The sequence below is a fragment of the Manis javanica genome, chromosome 3 (assembly GCF_040802235.1).
Source record: "Manis javanica isolate MJ-LG chromosome 3, MJ_LKY, whole genome shotgun sequence".
NCBI classification, from domain to species: Eukaryota; Metazoa; Chordata; class Mammalia; order Pholidota; family Manidae; genus Manis; species Manis javanica.
The window spans coordinates 196371275-196385406 of record NC_133158.1 but is presented as its reverse complement, the minus strand read 5'-3'; the positions used below and the strand labels follow the sequence as shown (position 1 = coordinate 196385406).

At 39.0% G+C, this 14132-nt stretch overlaps 1 protein-coding gene across 1 annotated transcript in view; it reads right to left on the bottom strand.

The window, feature by feature from the left end:
• The window catches only part of LRBA (LPS responsive beige-like anchor protein), a 740236-nt gene extending 726358 nt beyond the window's left edge, over positions 1 to 13878 (bottom strand). Inside the window, exons 1-2 of the mRNA XM_037024623.2 lie at positions 13366 to 13878; positions 12604 to 13044 (exon numbers count right to left, since the gene is read on the bottom strand). Of these exons, the coding sequence (XP_036880518.2) occupies positions 12604 to 12822 (219 nt within the window). The 5' untranslated portion in view covers positions 12823 to 13044; positions 13366 to 13878. The remainder of the gene's footprint in view (positions 1 to 12603; positions 13045 to 13365) is intronic.
• Positions 13879 to 14132: the final 254 nt, after the last annotated feature.

Below are 14132 nucleotides of genomic sequence, written 5' to 3'. Positions count from 1 at the left end.
GGGCACCTCCTACACAAATCTATTACCTCGTAAGAAAGACTAAAAAAAATGAACAGTCAAAAGAATTTAGTCCAAACAAAAATTCAAGAAAAAACACCAGAAAGAGAGCTTATGGAACCTGAAATCACCCATCTTCTCGATAAAGATTTGAAAATAAAAGTCATAAACATGCACACAGATTTACAGAAAAGTATTCAAGATCTCAGGGAAGACTTAAAGAGATAGAAATCCTCAAAAAAAGCCATTCAGAGATGAAGAATACAGGATATTAAATGAAACACACAACGGAGGGATTTAAAAGATTAGATGAGGTAGAGGAGATAGTATATGAAATAGAAATTAGAGAAGAGAAAAACAAAGAAGCTGAGGAACAGAGTGAAAAAAGAATCTCTATGAATCAAAAAATAGTAAGAGAGCTGCGTGACCAATCCAAATGGAATAACATCGCATTATAGGGGTACCAGAAGAAGTAGAGAGAGACAAAGGGATAGAAAGTCTCTTTGAGGAAATAATTGTTGAAAACTTCCCCAATGTGGGGAAGGAAATAGACACTCAAGTCCTAGAAGGGCAGAGAGCCCCTAACAAAAGGAATATGAAGACAACACCAAGACATATATACTAATTAAAATGACAAAGATTAAGGATAAGGAGAAAGTACTAAAAAAGGAGAAAGTACTGAAAGCAGCCAGAGAGACAAAAAAGATCACTTACAAAGGAAACCCCATCAGGCTATCAGCAGACTTCTCAGTAGAAACTTTACAAGGAGTAGCATGATATATTTAAATTAATGAAACAGAAAGGCTTCCAACCAGAGAATACTCAACCCAACAAGATTATCACAAACCAAAAAAAAAAAAAAAAAATTATTAATTTTTCAGTTCCCAAATGACTTCCCAGTTTAAAGTGAACCAATTCAAATGCAAACAAAACTGTACAAGGGCCTAAATGATTCACGTCTAAGATACTATAAAATTTTTTTGATTCACCAATTCACCCAAAGTTTTTAAAATTATCAACAGTAATAAACAATCTAACAATATCTACTAATGATCTATATAAATGTATTTTTATGCTTTTAACCATATATTACACTTCTGAAAAATTCAGTGCACAAATATGCCCACAGAAAAACAAAAAATAAACAAGAAAAACCCATTTACTTAAAAATAATTCATCTCCTCATACACTAACTACTACAAAACATTGATGAAAGAAATCAAGGAAGGCCTAAATGGATGGAAATAACCTAAACAGATGGAAACACACTCCACTTTCATAGACAGGAAAACTCAATATTCCCCAAAGTGATCTACAGATTCAATATTTCCACAACAAAATCCCAGCTTGCTTGTTTACAAAAATTGGTAAGCTGATCCTAGAATTCATATGGAAATGAAAAGGACTTAGAATAGCCAACACACAAAAAAAAAAAATAGAAGAAAAAGGTAGGAGGACAGAGGACATCCATCCCAATTTCAAAACTTACAACAAATCTACAGTAATTAAAACAGTTTGGTAGCAGAATGAGAATAGACACATAGGCCAAAGGAAAAAAGTTAAAACTCCAGGTAAATCCAACCTTAAGGCCAACCGATTTTTGACAAAGGTGCCAAGGCAATTCAATGGGAAAGAATACCTGTTTCAACAAAGAGCAGTGATACAATTGAATATCCACATACAAAAAAAATGGATTTAGATTGTATCTTATCATTCTTTTTAATCATACAAAAATTAACTCAAAAGTGCATCATAAGCCTGAACATAACAGCTAAAACTATAAAAGATCTTGAACACAGGATGTAAGTTGTCTAAAATTAGGTTGTGGTAGACATGTAGGGGAAAGAATTAAAGATGGAGGCATGAGAGGTGAGACAGAGGCTTCCTCCTAAAACCTCAGATAATATGAAAATAACTAATACAACTAATCCTGAAAGAACAACATGAAAGAGGACAGCACCAGACTGCATACACCTGGAGAAAAGAGCAGACCTCAAGGAACAAAGTAACGTATCAAAGCTGTGGCCCGGCCGGACCCAAGCCCTTCCCCCACCTCAGCTCACTGGCAGGAGGAAGAGAAACGGAGCCAGGAGGGAGTGGAGGCCTGGGACTGCAGAATATCTAACTCTGGAGATCTGCTCTGGGAGCACAAACCCACATTTCATGGTGCTTGCATGATACTCTCGTGATTAGGGGGTTGGAAACCTAAGACAGGCAGAATTCCTGGAGAGACTGAGATTCCAGCCACTTGTGGAAAGCAGGGATCCATATCCAGCTGCTCTGGTACAGCGGAGACAGGCATAGCAACTGGGAAGTAGGAAACAGCTCTTTCCTCCCCCCAGGCACCAATACCACTCCCCTGCAAACCCCGACACTGCTTCAGGGGGCTGAGCAGATCCAGAGAGTAGCACTTCTGGGCACTAGAGGGCACCATATACAAAAATGAAATGCCAAAGGAACTGGTTCGGAGTAAAATTATTACTACAACTCCTGAGAAAGATTTAAATGACATCAACCTCATGAATCTTACTGAATGGGAGTTCAAAATAAAAATCATTAACACGCTCATGGAGGTATGGAAAGATATTCAAGAACTCAGGAATGAATTCCGGTCAGAGATCCAGTCGTTGAAGAGCACAGTGGAGGGTATTAAAAGCAGATTGGATACGGTGGATGAGACGATAAATGAAACAGAAACCAGAGAAGAAGAATACAAAAACGCTGAGGCACAGAGAGAAAAAAGGATCTCTAAGAATGAAAGATTATTGAGAGAACTGTGTGACCAATCCAAACGGAACAATATTCACATGATAGGGGTACGAGAAGAAGACAGTGAAAAAGGGACAGGAAGTGTCTTTGAGGAGGTAATTGCTGAAAACCTCCCCAAACTAGGGAAAGAGATAGTCTCCCCGGCCATGGAGATGCACAGACCTCCCAACACAAGAGACCCAAGGAAGACAACACCAAGACATATAGTAATTAAAATGGCAAAGATCAAGGATAAGGACAAAATACTAAAAGTAGCCAGAGAGAGAAATAAGATCACATACAAAGAAAAGACCATCAGGCTATCATCAGACTTCTCAACAGAAACCTTATAGGCCAGAAGGGAGTGGCATGATGTATTTAATGCAATGAAGTAGAAGGGGCCAGAACCAAGATTACTTTATAGGGTAAGATCATCATTTAAATTTAAAGGAGAGATTAAACAATTTCCAGATAAGCAAAAGCTGAGAGAATTTACATCCCACGAACCATCTCTACAGTGTATTTTGAAGGGACTGCTACAGATAGAAGTGTTCCTAAGGTTTAATAGCTGTCACCAGAGGTAATAAAATCACAGTAAAGAAAGTAGAACAGCTAATTACTAAGCAAACACAAAATTAAATTAACTATCCCCAAAGTCAACCAAAGGATAGACAAAGAGGACAGAATATGATAGCTAATATATAAAGAATGGAGGAGGAAGAAAAAGGACAAGAAAAAGAAAAGAACCTTTAGATTGTGTTTGTAATAGCATATTAAGTGAGTTAAGTCAGACTCTTAGATAGTAAGGAAATTAACCTTGAACCTTTGCTAACCACGAATCTAAAACCTGCAATGGCAATAAGTACATACCTATCAATAATCACCCTAAATGTAAATGGACTGAACATACAAATCAAAAGACATAGAGTCACTGAATGGATAAAAAAACAAGACCCATCTATATGCTGCCTACAAGAAACTCACTTTAAACCCAAAGACATACACAGACTAAAAGTGAAGGGATAGAAAAAGATATTTCATGCAACTAATAGGGAGAAAAAAGTAGGAGTTGCAGTACTTGTATTAGACAAAATAGACTTCAAAACAAAGAAAGTCACAAGAGACAAAGATGGATATTACATAATGATGAAGGGGTCAGTACAACAAGAAGATATAATCATTATAAATATCTATGCACCCAACACAGGAGCACCGACATATGTGAAACAAATACTACAGAATTAAAAGGGGAAATAGAGTGCAATGCATTCATTCTAGGAGACTTCAACACTCCACTCACTCTGAAGGACAGATCAACCAGACAGAAAATAAGTAAGGACACAGAAGCAGTGAACAACACATTAGAACAGATGGACCTAATAGACATCTACAGAACACTATACCCAAAAGCAGCAGAATACACATTCTTCTCAAGTGGACATGGAACATTTTCAAGAACACATCATATACTGGGCCACAAAAAGAGCGTCGATAAATTCAAAAAGACTGAAATTGCGCCAACCAGTTTCTCAGACCACAAAGGTATGAAACTAGAAATAAATTACACAAAGAAAATGAAAAAGCCCACAAACACATGGAGGCTTCACAACATGCTCCTAAATAACCAATGTATCAATGACCAAATAAAAATGGAGATCAAGCAATATATGGAGACAAATAACAACAATAATTCAACACCGCAAAATCTGTGGGATGCAGCGAAGGCCGTTCTAAGAGGAAAGTACATTGCAATACAGGCCTATCTCAGGAAAGAAGAACAATCCCATATGAGCAATCTTAACTCACAATTAATGAACTAGAAAAAGAACAACTGAGGCCCAAAGTCAGTAGAAGGAGGGACATAAAAAAGATTAGAGCAGAAATAAATAAAGTCGAGAAGAATAAAACAATAAAAAGAATCAATGAAAACAAGACGTGGTTCTTCAAGAAAATAAACAAAATAAACCCCTAGTCAGACTTATCAAGAAAAAAAGGGAGTCTACTCACATAAACAGAATCAGAAATGAGAAAGGAAAAATCACTATGAAAACAATAGAAATATAAAGAATTATTAGAGAATACTATGAAAAATTACATGATAACAAACTGGAGAACAGAGAAGAAATGGACAAATTTCTAGAAAAATACAACCTTCCAAGGCTGACCCAGGAAGAAACAGAAAATCTGAACAGACCAATTACTAGCAACAAAATTGAACTGGTAATCAAAAACCTACCTAAAAACAAAACTGCTGGACAAGATGGCTTCACCGCTGAATTTTATCAAACATTTAGCGAAGACCTAATACCCATTCTCCTTAAAGTTTTGCAAAGAGTAGAAGAGGAGGGAATACTTCCAAACTCATTCTATGAGGCCATTATCACTCTAATACCAAAACCAAGCAAAGAACCCACCAAAAAAGAAAATTACAGACCAATATCCTTGATGAACATAGATGCAAAAATACTCAACAAAATTTAGCAAACAAAATTCAAAAATATATCAAAAGGATCATACACCATGACCAAGTGGGATTCATCCCAGGGATGCAAGGGTGGTACAACATTCAAAAATCCATCAATAGCATCCACCACATCAACAAAAAGGACAAAAGCCACATGATCATCTCCATAGATGCTGAAAAAGCATTCAACAAAATTCAACATCCATTCATGGTAAAAACTCTCAACAAAATGGGTACAGAGGGCAAGTAACTCAACATAATAAAGGCCATATATGACAAACCTACAGCCAACATTATACTTAATAGCAAGAAGCTGAAAGCTTTTCCTTTAAGGTCAGGAACAAGACAAGGATGCCCACTCTCTCCACTTTTAGTCAATATAGTACTGGAGATCCTAGCCACAGCAATCAGACAACACAAAGAAATAAAAGGCATCCATATTGGTAAAGAAGAAGTTAAACTGTCCCTGTTTGCAGATGACATGATATTGTACATAAAAAACCCTAAAGAATCCACTCCAAAACTACTAGATCTAATATCTGAATTCAGCAAAGTTGCAGGCTACAAAACTAATACACAGAAATCTGTTGCATTCCTATACACTAACAATGAACTAGCCAAAAGAGAAATAGGAAAACAATTCCATTCACAACGGCATCAAAAGGAATAAAATACCTAGGAATAAACCTAACCAAGGAAGTGAGTGACCTATACTCTGAAAACTACAAGACACTCATGAGAGAAATTAAAGAAGATACCAATAAATGTAAACACATGCCATGCTCATGGATAGGAAGAATTAATATTGTCAAAATGGCCATCTTGCCTAAAGCAATCTAAAGATTCAGTGCAATTCCTATCAATATACCAACAGCATTCTTCAACAAACTAGAGAAAATAGTTCTAAAATTCATATGGAACCACAAAAGACCCTGAATAGCCAAAGCAATCCTGAGAAGGAAGAATAAAGCTGGGGGGATCTTGCTCCCCAACTTCAAGCTCTACTACAAAGTCACAGTAATCAAGACAATTTGGTACTGGCACAAGAACAGACCCATAGACCAATGGAATAGACTAGAGAGCCCTGATATAAACACAAACATATATGGTCAATTAATATGCGATAAAGGAGCCATGGACACACAATGGGGAAATGACAGCCTCTTCAACAGCTGATGTTGGCAAAACTGGACAACTACATGTACGAGAATGAAACTGCATTATTGTTTAACCCCAGACACAAAAGTAAACTCAAAATGGATCAAAGACCTGAATGTAAGTCATGAAACTGTAAAACTCTTAGAAGACAACATAGGCAAAAATCTCCTGAATATAAGCATGGGCAACTTCTCCCTGAACGCATCTCCTAGGGCAAGGGAAACAGAAGCAAATATGAACTCATGGGATTACATCAAACTAAAATGTTTCTGCATGGCAAAGGACACCATCAACAGAACAAAAAAGCATCCTACAGTATGGGAGAATATATTTGTAAATGACATATTTGACAAGGGGTTAACATCCAAAATACATAAAGAACTTACATGCCTCAACACCCAAAAAGCAAATAACCGGATTAAAAAATGGGCAGAGGATACGAAGAGACAGTTCTCCAAAGAAGAAATTCAGATGGCCAACAGACACATGAAAAGGTTTCCCACATCACTAATCATCAGGGAAAATGCAAATTAAAACCACGAGATAGCACCTCACACCAGTAAGGATGGCCAGCAGCGAAAAGACTAAGAACAACAAATGCTGGAAAAGGGGAACCTCCTACTCTGCTGGTGGGAATGTAAGCTAGTTCAACCATTGTGGAAAGCAATATGGAGGTTCCTCAAAAAACTAAAAATAGAAATACCATTTGACCCAGGAATTCCACTCCTTGGAATTGACCCAAAGAAAACAACTTCTCAGATTCAAAAAGACATATGCACCCCTATGTTTATCACAGCACTTTTTACAATAGCCAAGATATGGAAGCAACTTAAGCGTCCATCAGTAGATGAATGGATAAAGAAGAGGTGGTACTTATTCAGCCATAAGAAAGAAACAAATCCTATCATTTGCAACAACATCGATGGAGCTGGAGGACATTATGCTCAGTGAAATAAGCCAGGCGGAGAAAGACATGTGCCAAATGATTTCCCTCATTTGTGGAGTATAACAACGAAGCAAAACTGAAGGAACAAAATAGCAGCAGACTCAGAGACTCCAAGAAGGGACTAGTGGTTACCAAAGGGGAGGGGTATGGGAGGGCAGGTGGGGAGGGAGGGAGAAGGGGATTGAGGGGTATCATGTTTAGTACACATGGTGTGAGGGCTCACGGGAAAAACAGTGTAGCACAGAGAAGGCAAACAGTGAATCTGTGGCATCTTACTACACTGATGGACAGTGACTCCATTGGGGTTTGGGTGGGGACTTGATAATATGGGTAAATGTAGTAACCACATGGTTTTTTCATGTGAACGCTTCATAAGAGTGTATATCAATCATACCTTAATAATAAATAAATAAAACTAGTTTGTGGTGTTTGCACAACTCTGTAAACTTAATAAAAATCACTGAATTGTATACTTAAAACAAGTTAATTTTATGGTATGTGAATTATGCCTCAAAAAAGATGCCTAAAAGCACATCACCTTTAAAAAATCCACAATGACTATTAAATAAATTCCAAACTAGGAACTACCTAGCATATTGCAGGGCCAATAAGGCTAAAAATAGCTATTCAGAAATAAAAAATATATACATAAGATTGGAATATGATTGTAACTACCTATAATTATAAATATTAAAATAACAACAAATAGTTATAGTAGCACTTAATGTGACACACATTATTCTAAGTGCTTTACAAGTATTTACTCATTTAATCCTTCCTACAGTGCAGTTTGCCCACTGTACACATGGACAAACTAGGCACAAACAGGATAAAATAGATCTTGCTCAAGATCACATTCCATATGAATGGACTTGCGATATTGGGTATTGGGATAGCAAACAATTTTTCTTCACTTTACACAAATATCTTTAACATTACTATTATATTACTGTGCATTGAAAAGGAGAATAGTGGACATCATTCATTGCCTACTCAGTTTCAACTCACCCTTCCAAATTCTTACCCAGATTTTTATTTGTGCATCTACCCCTCCCCATACCTATGTACTTCAGAGAAAAATGACCCCATCCTTAGGTATAGCAGTTGACCATGGTTTGCTTAAGCCAATCAGCACATTTCAGAAGCCAGTTTACTGGTCCAGCAGTGCAATCAGGACTGCTGTTTAGACTGTTAGGACAGAAAGGCTCTCTCTCAAGAGATGTGAACAAAAATACATATGGTCCTACATGACACTGTCAGTCACCCTACAACCATGGCAGGAACAGCAATAGACTGTAGCTGACACAGAAAACAATAGAAAGGAAAAGAAACTGGTCTTTAATATTATTGTGTTACTGTTAAGTCTTGCCCTACCTTTGAACTTTCAGATAAATGAGCCTATAAATCCTTTTTATTATGTTTAAAACTAGTTCGAGCTTTCTATTAGTTATAACATGAAGTATAAATTGATGTGGGGGGAGGTGTAAACCCATTAACAAGCATACTTCTAGAGTACATTACTCTTAATCCTTAAATTTATGACAGCAGGTATTAAGGAGGAAGTAAGTTTAGAGACACACTTCAAAATAAAAACACGTTGAATGAGTATCTTTCTAGTGAAGGTTCATTTAAAAGCTTGAAAAGTAACTACATGCAATTTTATGTCCCACACAGTGTATTTTAATATTTTAACTTGACATTTTAAAATGTTATTTTTTAACATCTAGATTTCCAATTCTCCCTGAAAAATCAAAAGGTATGACACCATTGGGTCCATGATACTGCAGAACAATCAGTAGAATGAAATAGCATCTGCCCCTTTAAGTCTACAAGTACACCCTCTGCACAGTCAATACAAATGGAGCTGTTGTGTGGGCTTCCTGCAGGTAGTAAGAGTTTGCACAATTAATATTATCAGGCCCTGTATCAAATGTCATATAATTAGTGAAAAATTATATTCTACCTTTTAAGTGTTAACATTTTAATTAAAATCATACATTTTTTAAACAAAAAAAATATCATGAGAACATGTATTTGTCACTGGTCCATGGGAAATAGTATTACTTAATTAAATAGGACTGGATACCTTGAAATAACCTGATGGAAGTCAAACTCAACAACAAATTCCTGAAAACATGCCAATACATTAATTATTCTGTGTTCAAGAGTTTCACAAATTATTTTAACATACAGAAGACAAAAGAAAATGGTTTTAAACTGCAACAAGAAAAATACAAAAATTGAGAAGTCTGAACCACTTCTATACACAGGCATACCATTAATCAAAACTTATCTATAAAACAGATTTACAAAAGAAATTGAGAAATATGGTAAATTTTAAAGGAACTTATAATAAAATAAGGTCAAGCTACATTAGGAAAGTTGGGAGTTAGCACTTCATAAAGAAAGATCTCTGGAGCTATGCGTCTCTACCACTATATTGGACAACTCTAGGGGAGGGAAGGTAAATTTTAACTGCACAAACCTTATAGTTTAAAGTACCTAATACGTAATCAGTTAAAAAAGAACATGCCTTAATAAAATGCTTGAAAAATAAGAAAAAGTTATGAAACCCATAAATAAGTTTAAACTTAGTAATGAAAAATCCAGTGAAGAAAGGGTAAAGGAGGACCACACCTAAGGATTAGGGATACTGGTAATAAACTCAGTTAGATGGAAGGTTCACCTAGTTCATACTGTTAGAGTATTTCATTACTACACGTTAAATATTCCTTTGTCTTTATCCTTTTCTTCACAATTTTAGAAATTTTAATCCAATGTACTGGCTGTAAAAAAAGTTAATGATCAACTTTGTGCATTCACATTCTTAGTGACAAAAGTGATTGAATGACCTGAAAAATGTTTTTTTACCTTTAAGGTCTTTATTAAACGGTTTTTTGAAAGCTACTTTAATGTTAAGTAAGAAAGGAAATCTACTGTTGGAGGTCTCATCATTAATTTAGCAGGCCAAGGATTTTTATTTCCTTAACACTGTGGGAAAACTGTCTAAACTTTAAATACCTGCTTTAAATAACTGCAAACAATTGTACATCAACTCAAGAGACAGATGTATTCTTGGAAAGGCTGGCATCCTAAGAATCACCAAATTGTAGGTAATCTATTTAACTTTTCGGTGTCTTGGTTTCCTCATGCATAAAATGAGATATATGTATTAAAGAGTTGTTGGAAGAATTTTAAAAAATATATGTAAAACACCTGACCAGTTGACTGGCACATAGTAAATTAGTAGTAACTTTTTTTAAATCATACTTATTATTAATGTAATTTCCTTCCTTGAGTATAATCAAGACTAAGGCTGATAACTATCAATTAGGAAATATTTAGGTGCGGCAGTACTAACAACACTGAAATAGACTAGCTTACCAGATTCCAAACATTTCAGTTCTCAAGATTTTCTAAAGTCTGGCCAAGACTCTAGATATCCCCAAAAGACCATGAAAAGTACTGTAAAGGAGAATGGAAGGAGAGGAACCAATCTAATCCTCTCAGCAACGTTCTGTGCTTTACATGAGAAGAGAATTATGGTGATGAGGAGGTGTGATACAACAGATTTTCCCTCTCCTTCTACGCGGTCACCTATTATTGCCCTACAAACTCATAGCTGTGAAGCACTTAACCAATAACCTGAAAATCCCCACCAGGTCTAAGTTCTAGGCAGCATACAAGCAAACTATCACTACAGAATTTGGAAGTTCCTTAATAAAATGCATGTGACTCATGTTTGGTCATCCACCTCTACACAGAGAAGTTCGAATCCTCCGTCTGCCAAAGAAATGTTGTACTTCACACACAAACAACTAATTATAGTCTATATCACCACCATGGATTTCTGTTTATCAGCCAAAGTACATGAGGTTTAGAAAAAGATTTTAAAAATCACACAGGAAAGTTCTCAGGTCTTGAAGTAAGATGTAAAGGAACAATCAATTTACCATTTATTTCCTTGAAACTCACAAACTTTTTAAAGACCCCCCACACACAAAATCCCCAAAATGTTAATTAACTGTTGAAGCTAGACAATAGATACCACAGTTCATAATATTCTCTATTTTTGTGTATATTTGAACATTTCCATAATATACAGCTTTAAAAATATGTATGTGTGTGTCTGTATTTATACACAAGCTCCCAACACAACAAACTGGTAGAGAAATACCCTACTGTTCAAAGTTTTCATATTCCAAGAATAAGTGAATTTCATCTGGCTACCTTCTCATTCTAGAAATTGTATTGCAGGTGACCGGACTATTATTTAAGGTCCAGTGAAGGAAATAATTAACTGCCCCGGAATAAAACAAGTCTAACCTTGAAAACAGAGACAAAGGGGAAAGGTGCTAAACACTCATTACAGTTATTACATTCATATTTGTTCCCATCTGTTATGTAACACAAGTGAGCAAGTAGAAAAGGGTAAAGTATTTCAAGGCCAAACTTACTTTTTATTCCTTAAGGTGATAAGCACAGACACTGGAATAAAAAAATGTAAAAAGTCCCCTAGAAATAATATCCATTTCTAAGAATGGAACAGGGAAAAAGTAAAGTATTGCATATTTTTAAAATTAGGTTTATAGCTCATAATAGCAAAGCCAGCAACTTCCAATGACAAAATATGCTTTACTGCTAGACATAAATTTACAAAAGAAATAACACTATATGCACGCCACAATCCTCTCTTCAAACTGCCATTCAATTTTCACAAGATGTAACCCTAAATCATTCCAAAATTTAACTTTTCTTAATTATGCCTAACAATAAAACTAGTTAACATTTAAAATAAACACTAACTCATCAACCCTATGAACAAAACGTTTGTATTTAAAACTTAAGGCAAGGCAACTTAGGCAGATTCAAAAGAGTAAGTAAGGACTACCACTTAGATTTTTTCTCAAGTCCAAGAATAGGTCACAAGAACTTATTTAAAACGTCAATGGAAAATGGAGACTTAGTTATACTTCCCAAGAAAAAAAAATGTATAGAATAAAAACTTCTCCACTGGAACCCCCAACGACCACCAAATACTTCCGCAGCAACATTTCCTTAGTACAAAAGTGATTTGTTCACTTTCACAAAACCTGGAGCATCTAAATTTACATAATTCCTCTGAAACTGAAAGATACAAGAAAATGTTTCATTTAGGTCAGTAGAATTTTGTGTTTCTATCCATGGAAAAAGCCATCACCCGTCTGAGTAAAGCACATGGCTCCTGCTTTAAGGTCTTGTTCCCAATCCAAGGAGAAAGGATCTGCTTATAAAAGAGATATTTACTTACCAGATTAAAGACGGTTTCTACAATATCTCTGTTGGATACTTCTCCAACTTCAACCAGTCCCGCCAACACGGCAAATTTCATCCTGACGCCCCTGATGGGGAGCCCTGGTTTCAGCGACAAGGCGCCCTCTTCGGCAGAGGCTTCTTCTCCCTTCCCTCCACCTCCCCCGTCGTCACCTGTTGGTGGCGGGGAAGGGGCATTACTGGCCTCACTAGCCATTCCAGTTCACGAGAAAGGGCAACTCCGAGTCACTCTGGGACAGCAACTGCTGCTGCACTAGTAAGGAGCACACACACGCGATGCGAAACGAAAAGGGTCACGCTCCCAAGTTGTGGAGAAACCCCAGAAGCGATTGATGTGGAAAGTCCTTGGCGTCACTCCCCTGCTCTTGGAGAATACTTATCCAATCTCTCTCCCCGAGGCTGACAACAACGCCAAACCCTATTGGAAGATCAGATTAATGTTAAATAGGCTAGGTTTTCTTTCAGGGGGCTTGGGGGCTGGAGGGGGACAGCTGTCCGTCAAGGAAGTTACTGAAGGGACCCCACTCCCAGCCGCCCGCTTCCCCAGGCTCGCGGAGCGGGGCTCCGAGCGAAGGCGGGCGTCAGGCCCCCGCACAGGCTCGCTCCTCCCCCACCCGCTCGCAGGAGGCGCAGGGCGGCCTCTCCTCACAGGTGCACGGAGAGAAGCTGTCGCTGGGAAGGAGAGGTCGGGAGGAAGCAGGGGGCCCGCAAGCTCCCTCAGGGGAAAGTTCCTCCTCACCCAGACACTCCGGACTGTCCTCACGCCCCTCCGGGGAGCCGCGAGACGGAGGTGGCGGCGAAGATCCAGGGCAGGAAACGGCGGGGGGAAAGGGGCGGTGATTATTCTCCACGCTCGGCCCAGGGGGAGGAGTGAGGCGCCCCTCAGGCACCTGAGGTTCGACGGAGAGAAGAGGGGCGGTGTGTGCAGTGGCTAGAAGGGAGGAGAGGCCCGCGGCGACGGCGGGGGGAGGAGGGAGGAGAGTCAGGGCACCTGGTCGCAGCCGCCAAGTTTCCCTAGTCTGCTCCCCGGGAGTCCGCGGCTGCACAGAACTCCACGGCTTGCTGGCCCGCCCCACCCCTGCGCTCAGCCTTTGCAAAAACGGCCGCTGCAGACGCTAGGCCGCCGCGCCTGAGGCGGCCGGCGATCGTGAGGATGCTACTGCCACACTCCGCTACGGCTCGCGCGGCTGTTCTCAAACCCACTGAGGTTGCTCCCCGCCGCCATGACAGCGCTGAGGGCCGCCGGGCGCGGCGTGCGCGTGCGCGAGCGCGCGGGGCGGGGGCGGGTAGTGGGGCGCGTGGCGCCCAAGGGGCCTGGGGAAGGCGGGGGCGCTGGGCGCGTGTCGGGGTGGGACCGTGAGCCGGCACGCTGCTCGAACACCACCTGGTGTCGCCCGGCCCTGCCAGGGCAGACGCGCCCTCACGGAACCGGCTCTTCCCCCACCCGGTGGGGGACGGTGCCGTGGCGGGGGCTGAGGCGGTGATGCTGCCGCGCCTAATGTTGTT